Source organism: Oncorhynchus mykiss, chromosome 12 (genome assembly GCF_057628025.1).
Source record: "Oncorhynchus mykiss isolate SJ-2025 chromosome 12, ASM5762802v1, whole genome shotgun sequence".
Taxonomy (NCBI): domain Eukaryota; kingdom Metazoa; phylum Chordata; class Actinopteri; order Salmoniformes; family Salmonidae; genus Oncorhynchus; species Oncorhynchus mykiss.
This window is the reverse complement of record NC_143033.1, coordinates 86,298,499-86,307,455: the sequence shown is the minus strand read 5'-3', so window position 1 is coordinate 86,307,455 and position 8,957 is coordinate 86,298,499. Positions and strand designations below refer to the sequence as shown.

Below are 8,957 nucleotides of genomic sequence, written 5' to 3'. Positions count from 1 at the left end.
TGACTGTCCCAGCCACCCAGGGCTCCACCAGACAGAGCTGGATGAATATATTTGGCCCAGCTGGAAAGAAAGATTTAACTCCACAGAGACGAAAAACCCAGAAAATCCCTCCCCAAAAGTCTCTACACAATTGTAATGCATGGTAAACAGGCTGGACTGGAACATAGCCAGAGGAAGGGGATAGGAGAGACAGAGGAAATGGCAATAACACAGACATGGAGAAAGAAGAGCATGGCAGAGAATGACAGTCAGAAGGCTCCAGGAGACAATGTTTAAAGTCATTCACTTCAGGCTGATACTTTAGTTCACACCATGTTTCATCAGCGCCATCAATGTTTAAAATAGTGTTAGTTGACTGAAAGACAAGAAAACTGCTTAAAAACGTTGAGAAAAAGATTTGCAGTTCCAATTAATGGACAATGGCTATGAACAGCAGGATACTCTGCCTCTCCAATGAAACCTTGCAACACCGGTGCCTAATTACAGCACACCACCACAATGCAATTCAACCAGAAGTGTGGATCAATCAAGCCAGGGTTTAAATGGATATTTAATTGTAATGTTTGATTTTCCATATACTGTTCCTATTAGTAAGTGCATTCTCATGCATTTTAATTCTCAATCACTCCAAAGACCGCAAATTAGAGACAAGAAAATCAGAGACCATTTCAGTTGTGTATAGTGTATTATTGAACAGAAGTCTTCTTTAATATATACATGTTTTACAAGACATTATGTGCACATACAGTAGTTAGCTATGATTTAGAGGAGACTGCACTGTGAAGTAAAAAAATATACAAAACATCAGCCAGCAGGTCTTCAAACAGGGGAATGACTGTCTATGGGATGTACCCGTAGCAGTATGGGATGAACCCGTAGCAGTATGGGATGAACCCGTAGCAGTATGGGATGAACCCGTAGCAGTCTGGGTAGTGAAGCTTCATTCAAATTGGGGAGATGCGGGAGCGACAGTCCGTCCCAGTTCCCAACACCTCAAGAGTTTCCCCCCCCCCACACGGCCGACATGCACATTTTCCCGGTGAAATGAATGGTCACAGCACACCAAACACAAAATGATAGCACTTCAGGCGACAAGATTCTCCGGGGGAATCAGGTAGAAAGGCATCCAACATGCGGTCAGAATGCGTCAAAATCAAATTCACATTCAAGTGACAGCTTACATCTCCCCTGTATAAATGTACCTTGTCCGTAAGGGGTAGGTGGGCAGGTGTCAGAGGCAGTAGGACTCAACAGGCAACTCCCCAAGAAGCTCATCAAGGTCATCTGCACAACACAGAGACAGACAAATTAAATCAAACAAACACACAGGGTGGAGCTGCTGATTGGTTTACCAAGAACATACACTCATATGCATATCCAAGTCCCACCTGCGTCCCAGGACAGGTCCAGTGGTGCAGCAGGCGGGCCCTGTGGAACACTAGAGGAGCCAGCACCAGAGTCTGCAGAGACCTGTGGGGCCCGAACATCCTCTTCATCATCATTATCATAGAACAACTCCATCTGAGACACAGGGGCTCCTGGGACACTGGAGGACTGATCAGGTGATTCCAACATTGGCTCCTACATTCAACAGTAGAGTTAGACAAACAAATACAATACATCTGTCAAGACACCAAGTTTTACTCATCAATGATTTGTAATTGTTACATCAAACTCCCAACAGCAGGATACAGGATAACAACAAGATATCCTCCAGGCCTTGGTAATGGTCTCTCACCGGGGGGAGTGGGAGCAGCTGGCTCTGTGTGGAGGACAAGGTCGAGCCGTCAGGAGGGTAGATCCTCAGGAGGTTGTTGGGTGTCACGTTCAGGTAGTGGTTACGGTGGGACGGTGAGAACACACCCACCTTCATGAAGAGACAACTAATTATGGGTCTACAGCTAACATAGTGCAAAAATTATCAACTTTACACACAATTTGTTTTTGTGATTTTATTGTGAGTGGCTCAATCATTTTGAAGAATCCAACAAATGATTTGCAATGAAACACTAGTAAATAGTGAGGTGTGTGGCCTGTGGAAGTCCTACCTGTTTGAGCAGCAATACCGCCCCCGTCTTGAGCTCCCCTAGTCTGTCCTCTAGGAGGCGCCGGTGCACTGTGCCCTGCATCTCTCCTACAGTCAGACACGCGTATTACTACTGTGTTCTACCTGTGCAGTCAGAGCAAAACAGCATACCTAGCCACTGTGCTTCTGCATTGCTTGCCTTTTAGGGTTTTTAGGCTGGGTTTCTGTATAGCACTTTGTGACAACTGCTGATGTAAAAATGGCTGTATAAAATACACGTGATTGATTCATTCCACATTGAGCACACTGGTCACATTATTCCTGCTAATGACAACAGTGTAGTAATCAGTGCATCCTTTCCAGTGGTAATCTGTTAACAGGTAGCACCATGGGCCACACTTCAGGAGGGAATGCACAGATCACTGAGACTTAATAGTCCGTGGTGATCAGCATGTGCTAATACATGTTCATTTGATGCTGATAGAGTCACTAATAAGCACAACACTAAGGTTAAGTAAATACTTTAATAGATCTGCTCAGGTTCAAGCAGGAACTGCAAGAAAATGAGAGAAAGAGACAGAAAAAAGGAGGAAATAGGGCCCTAGACACAATGAAACAGCCAGCCACAGACTCACTAAAATGACTGTGTGACCGGTTCTACCTACAAGCACAAGCTTACCATCAGTAGGCCTTACCTGTGGGATCCCTGAACACAGCCTTGGCATCAGCGTGTGTGTGGAGGATGCTCTTTAGTACCACAGCCATGTTGGGGACCTTGTTCTTCACCAGCTGTTTCAGGGCCGCCTGACAGAGAGAGACAGACCTTTGTATTAGAGCACTACAAAACAAGTTCAAACAACTGCCAATCATTAACTTTAATTAATTAAACATCTCAATTACTCATGCAGAGTTGCCATTAGCAGTGGCACATTAAGACTGTGGAAAAACAACAGAATAACCATTAAGATGATTAATGTGTGATCATGTTTGGGATAATAACTACTAACACCCCAGGCACAGGCCTGTCATTTGTCCTGATTATACTGATAGAGTGCCACCACAGAGACAAGGGCCATTAACATAGAGAAAAACAGCCCATCCACTTCTATCAGGGAGGCTGCCCTGGGTGCAGAAAAACATGCTCATGAAGTCAAATTATGCAAACGGTGTTACCCAAGTGTTACATTTTTGCACCAGATGATATGGCATTTAAAGCTTCTAACATTAAATATGCTATGTTAAATTATGCATATTGTTGAAGGGTACATGACCACGCACAGCCTGAACACTGTTAGCCTTTCAGTCAATTTTCATGCCATTTACACTACTATAGGCTGTGTAAATTGGATACCGCTAAATGTGCTGGTCACCTTGCGGAGTACCATGGCCACGCTGTAAGAGTGCAGAAAACAGGAGGAGTTCCTTTCGTCCAATCCCATCTCTGCCTTCATCGCTGCCCACGGACCTCCACTGAAATCCTCTTCCTCAGTCTGAGAGCTGGGAACCTGGACAAGTTTTTTTTTACACAGACATCACATGTTCATAAAGCAACATGATATAATAAAGAATGGACAAAAAGGTTAACTAATATCATGACACATGATACATTCTGTAAATGTATAGGCTACACATCAGTGTGATAGTACCTGACTGGGCAGCCGAGCCACGGCCCCATGTGCAGGTGTCTGAGGAATGGCCACCACGATGTCATCCAGGCTCTGCCCATGGAGCTGCTTTAAGGAGAGAGAATGGAACCTCGCAGTAGCTTAGTATCACAACCAAGCACATTGCTGACTGCTGAGATTAGTTAGACTACAAATAAACAGATAGAGAGGCAGGTAGGGACAGAAGCAGAAAGAGACACACCTGTTGTGGTAGGATTCCTGCAGGCCCGGGGAAGCGGCGGGTATTGGGCCGGATGTGGTCAGAACCCGGTCTCTGGGGGGTCTTGTTGGAGTTGGACACCAGCTGAATCAAGTGGTTAGTGAAGATGGGCGGGTGGAGGGAACGGGGGGTGAGACTGGGGGAAGGCATGGGTTCACCAAACCTACTAGAGGGGGCTGGGGAGATGGGGTCAAAAAGGCTGCGTCCCTGAGCCAGAGGTGTAGCCCGGGGCCTCTGTACCTGGGAAGGAAGCCCTCTGACTGGCCTGGGGGTCACAGGCCTGGGGAAGGGGCTGGAGGCCATGGTGAGGCCAGATAACACTGGGCTCTGGGGTGGAGCTAGGAGGAAGGTAGCCCTAGGATCAGGGCGGGGAGAGGGGAAGGGACCAGGGAATGAGGACCTGTGGAGTATACTACTACTACTGGGAAGACCAGACATTATGTTAGAGGTACTGAATCCTCTCAGACCCACATTGGGCCCGGTTTGAGCACCACCACAGGCTGTGGGCCGTAGTCTTTTGGCTGGGGATACAGAGTCATCGCTGGGCTTGGTTAGATCTGCAGCTGGAGCAGTTTCTCGGACCTGAGCCCAAGTGCTCATCTGTGGGTCACTTTCATCTAGGTCTGCCAGGTCAACATCCCAATCATCAAAGTCATCCTGCGGCGAGGGGGCCTCTTGCTGTCCTGTTGTGTTTGACTTCATCTGTTGAGCTGGTGAGGAGCTCTGTTGGGTAACTGTACACAGTCCCCTACTCAGTGTAGGAAGGTGGAGAGGGGGAAGAGGGAATGAGGGCAATGGTTTAGATGTAGAGAGCAGTCTCAAACCCAAAGCAGGAGACTGTCCTACACTGTTCGGTGTTGAATTATCTGACCCTGGGCCATTCGACAGGCCCCTATGGGCAAGTAAGCCTTCTGTGGATGGTTGATGTGAGTTATTCTGGCCATAGGGGGCAGCAGGAGTTGATGCTGCAGTTGAACGGAGGAAACAGGACTGTGCTGCAGAGGACACAGTGCAAGCAGACACTGATGGAGCAGACCAGTCCATCTCAAGTAGATCCTAACACACACACACACACACACACACACACACACACACACACACACAAAACGTTGTATAACTCATATTCAAAGAAAGCCAGAGGTGTTCAGACTAACAGTACTCTACATTACTTGTGATGTCAATCTGATAATTTATTCAGAGGGCTATAATCTGTCATAACTATCATATCAGCAGGTGGTAATCACTGACTGTGTAAATCAGTTTTCAGCACCTCATCATCGAAGTCCTCCCCAACGTTAAATAATCCATTCCACTTGCAAGTCTGTCGAAAAAGAAAGACATCTTCAAATATAGCATCAACTAAGAAAGAGCTAGATGTAAATTACATTTCGCCAACTAGATGGCTGGCTAACACTGTTAGCTACGTGCCAAGCTAGCTAGAAGCTTCTCTCATTTGTAAACTTGTGGCAGCTACCGACCTGGGAACCAGAGCTAGCAAACAAACATGACTGATTCTTACCATAGCAGTCATGCGATCTCGTGTCGAATGTCTTTTCTAACGGCCTATTTATATTGGTACATAAGATCAATCGGAAGTGCAGATGTCATTTAATTCAGCCATCCAGTACTTGCTGCAGTAAAAATAGTATAACTTTTCAAGCAAAGCAAGATGTTGTAAATGCGAAATTTTGTGAGATTGGCACCGCCACGTTCATGTAGAACGTAATTGCGTAATCAATGTCTACGTTGCGTGACGTTCGCGAGATGGGTCGTCACTTGTCGCCACCTGCTGACTATCTCAGTTAATGCAGTTCCTCGAATATCAGATTGCGTTCCCTGTCTATTTATAACAGGCACTAAACTTGTATTGGGGCAACAATATCTTGTGAAAGGACATTTGGACGTGTCTGTAAAACACGTCATGAAGTAGTCGAAAGCAAATTACATTATCCACAACAGCAAATGTACTATATTTTGTATAGTAACTTATTTGAGTTCACATGAAAAAAAATCTGATTTCACAGTGGTTACAAGTTCAAGGTGAGTAGAATTCTATATTCACACAACATTGATACTATGTAAATGCAATCTTCAAAGACCAGAGACAAAATAAATTGTTGTCTCTGTTATCTCTGTCTTGATTTTCGTTTAGTATTGGCCATAACAGTAGGTTTTTAGTCAGTGTCTAAGTCACATTTGATGCACTGAGTCATGTTGTGTAAACTGTAAACAACTAAAATTGGAACTGTTTCAAATGTGTTGCTTAAAGACCTCAGTGGGTTGCTTGAGATTCTGCTCCAGCTTTGGGTGTCATGTCCAAGGACACATTTGCCTTCAGCTCAGCCGCCTTGCATTCTCTGAAAGTGGATCAGGAGCTCCAGGAGTGGGAGGATAAGCGGCAGGCATTGGCTCACAGGAGGGCCATGAGCCGGCCACCTGTGTCCCGGGCCTCCAGACCCCCTCCCAGACAGCAACGGGGCCTCCAGGAGATCCGGGTCTATGAGGCCCGATGCAGAGACACCACAATCCACAACACATTCATGTGTGGGGACATGAAGGGAGTGCACACTGTGTTAAAGGACCCCTGCATGGTCAACGCACTGATGGAAACAGTACATGAGGAGATGGTGTGGGCTGCAGAGCTGGGTAGGTGTCAAACGCAGATATATAAACTCACTTTTACTGCTTCACTGTTGTCTTTTTGTTAGACCTATCTGTGCCTTTCTTATAGATCTTCCAATCATTCCCCAATCACTGCTCATCGACTCTCTTTATTCTACCCTCTAAACATACCTAAGACTCTCTGGCTATGAGCATCTGCTAGGTAAATAATGTACATACTCTCTGTCCCTCTGGCAGGGATGTGGACCATGAGCTCCAAGATCAAGCAGACATCTGCATTGCGTCTGGCAGCCAGCAAGGGACACTCAGGCTGTGTGGAGGAGCTGCTGTTTCGAGGGGCGGAGGTGGATGCTGACCCTGGTGGCAGCACAGCCCTGCATGATGCCTGTATAGGTGGGCATGACAGCTGTGTCCAGCTGCTGCTAGCCCACGGAGCAGACCCTGACCTGCTGGCAGAAGACGGCAGTGCACCCCTTCACCTCTGCAGCACAGCCCAGACATTTCAGTGAGTGACAGCGCTCTTAGCCATACTGACACTATGCCTGGTGATAATTTATATTATTTATAGATAGAGGAATGTTTCAAAAGTTATATGGCAGGTGGGTCTGTTGATGTGGGGGCCAATGAATGATAAGATCATAAGGTTGTGTCTCTACTCTCTTCAGGTGTGCTGAGCTGCTGGTGACGGGTGGGGCAGAGGTCAATGTGTTGACCAGTGAAACAAAGCTAACTCCCCTCCATGTGGTGGCTCGTCGGGGTCTGGAGGAGCATGTGAAGCTCTTTCTGTCCCATGGAGCTGACGTGTCAGCCAGGAACCGTGAGGGGGAGACCCCCCTGAATGCAGCCTGTGGTGGGGCTGAGAGGCCTGCCGAGGCTGGGCGGTACCTCCGCGTGGTCCAGATGCTGCTGGGAGCTGGGGCTGACCCCTGCACTGCAGGCAGGAAACACCACACACCTCTACACAACGCCTGTAGTAACTGCAGCCCACGCATTGCAGAAATGTTACTACAACACGGAGCCAAAGCAGACGTGCAGAACTGTGCAGGATACACACCCATGGACTGTCTGTTACAGGTGAGGTTAAGGGTGGGCCATATGGGGAGGCAGAGGGAGCTACAGAGAGTTATGTGGTCAAAGTGTAAGATCCATTTGGACATAAGGTTATTTAATAATATTTACAATTTTCATAGTCAGTGAGTGGTATATAAGACAGACTTCTTCTCCTTCTCCTGTCTGCAGGTGGTGGAGGACTATCCAGACCAGCATCCGGAGGCTGTAGCACGCTCCCTCCTAAACCACGGGGCTAAGGCCGGTAAAAGCTTGGTATGTCAGGGTGGGCAATTGGAAAAGTGTGTTGGGCCAAGCTGGGTGTAAAAATGCCAGTTGGAGGCTGCATTTGGGCCCATTTAATTATATTTTATTGGGATGAAATATGTGCACCAGCAAAAGCTTGATTTTATTTCATTTGGGGGGCGCTATGAAAATGTTTTAAAGTTAATTCCCTGAAATTCTACGTAGACAATACATTTTGGAGGGCATGATAATAATAATAACCCACCGATTTCCTCCACATAGATGCTGAAGCTCTGCCTCCTCTCCCCTGCCACTCTGGAGGTAATGCTGAACTGCTATGCTGTTGTCCCTTCCTGTGAGGAATGGATGCAGTCTATCCCTCTTGAGATACATGAGGTTTGTCCTTTCCTCCGTTTTCAGCTCTCTCCTTCACTGCCTGAACCATCTAATGTCCTTCTTCCATTTCCCTCACCATCTCTCTGTCCCCAGACGCACCAGGGTTTCTTTGACTCTGTGAGGCAGATGACGAGCCAGCCCCGCTCCCTGCAGCACCTGTGCCGCTGTGCTCTGCGCCGCCACTTAGGAAAAGGTATCGACGCAGCTATCAGTAGATTGGACATCCCCAGCTCTCTGATGGAGTATCTACTACTTCGGAATGACGGGGAGATCCGGTGAATAAAGTGGAACACATGGGACAGAAGCCAAGAGAGACATTGATTTGCATTTACAATAACTAAAAGAATGGTTGCAATAAATTGTGTTTTCTGTATTAATTTATTAATAAATCAACTTTCTATTTTGCCTTTGAAAATGTGAAACTATTTTTCTGAACTAATTTATGTTCTTGTATGAATTGCATTTGTAGGAATGAAAAGACATCTCAGAATGTATTGACAGCAACTGAGACTGTATGACTCGACTACTTCATCTTTTATTTTTGTATTTTACTAGGCAAGTCAGTTAAGAACAAATTCTTATTTTCAATGACGGGTTAACTGCCTGTTCAGAACGACAGATTTGTACCTTGTCAGCTCCGGGGTTTGAACTTGCTCCGCTCTAACCACTAGGCTACCCTGCTGCACCGGTGAAAGCAACCACCCACTACAGGTACACTATTGCTTTCATCTGTACT

The 8,957-nt window shown here is 46.5% G+C and overlaps 2 protein-coding genes across 8 annotated transcripts; one reads left to right on the top strand and one right to left on the bottom strand.

Moving 5' to 3' along the window:
* Positions 1-666: 666 nt before the first annotated feature.
* On the bottom strand, positions 667-5,681 carry LOC110538662 (homologous recombination OB-fold protein). 6 transcript variants are annotated; one of them, XM_036938817.2, is made up of 10 exons: positions 5,430-5,681; positions 5,181-5,231; positions 3,893-4,966; positions 3,673-3,756; positions 3,397-3,531; positions 2,722-2,830; positions 2,049-2,134; positions 1,739-1,867; positions 1,389-1,581; positions 667-1,284 (listed from the first exon to the last, which is right to left on the bottom strand). In XM_036938817.2, exons 1-10 carry the CDS (start codon positions 5,439-5,441, stop codon positions 1,232-1,234), a joined length of 1,926 nt encoding a protein of 641 aa, XP_036794712.2. In that variant the 5' UTR covers positions 5,442-5,681; the 3' UTR covers positions 667-1,231. The 6 variants fall into 6 exon arrangements, with proteins under 6 accessions (XP_036794712.2, XP_036794711.2, XP_036794713.2 ...); XM_036938816.2 differs by having other exon boundaries at positions 3,673-3,759; positions 5,430-5,662; XM_036938818.2 differs by having other exon boundaries at positions 3,673-3,759; positions 5,159-5,231; positions 5,430-5,646.
* Positions 5,368-8,636, top strand: LOC110538660 (ankyrin repeat and SOCS box protein 16). 2 transcript variants are annotated; one of them, XM_021625618.3, is made up of 7 exons: positions 5,368-5,950; positions 6,180-6,556; positions 6,770-7,037; positions 7,198-7,606; positions 7,772-7,855; positions 8,108-8,221; positions 8,315-8,636. In XM_021625618.3, the coding sequence occupies exons 2-7, from the start codon at positions 6,223-6,225 to the stop codon at positions 8,498-8,500; spliced, it is 1,395 nt and encodes a 464-aa protein (XP_021481293.1). In that variant the 5' UTR covers positions 5,368-5,950; positions 6,180-6,222; the 3' UTR covers positions 8,501-8,636. The 2 variants fall into 2 exon arrangements, with proteins under 2 accessions (XP_021481293.1, XP_036794699.2); XM_036938804.2 differs by having other exon boundaries at positions 5,759-5,950; positions 6,275-6,556.
* Positions 8,637-8,957: the final 321 nt, after the last annotated feature.

What these genes read in the sequence shown, in the direction of transcription:
- LOC110538662 (XM_036938816.2), bottom strand. An exon ending in CAGGAATCCTACCACAACAG is followed by an intron (nt 3,760 to 3,892) that starts GTGTGTCTCTTT and finishes CTCTCCTTAAAG; the next exon opens with CAGCTCCATGGGCAGAGCCT. An exon ending in TGGCTCGGCTGCCCAGTCAG is followed by an intron (nt 3,532 to 3,672) that starts GTACTATCACAC and finishes AAACTTGTCCAG; the next exon opens with GTTCCCAGCTCTCAGACTGA.
- LOC110538660 (XM_021625618.3), top strand. Translation starts at nt 6,223, where the DNA reads ATGTCCAAGGACACATTTGCCTTCAGCTCAGCCGCCTTGCATTCTCTG. An exon ending in GGTGTGGGCTGCAGAGCTGG is followed by an intron (nt 6,557 to 6,769) that starts GTAGGTGTCAAA and finishes TCCCTCTGGCAG; the next exon opens with GGATGTGGACCATGAGCTCC. An exon ending in CTAAGGCCGGTAAAAGCTTG is followed by an intron (nt 7,856 to 8,107) that starts GTATGTCAGGGT and finishes TCCTCCACATAG; the next exon opens with ATGCTGAAGCTCTGCCTCCT.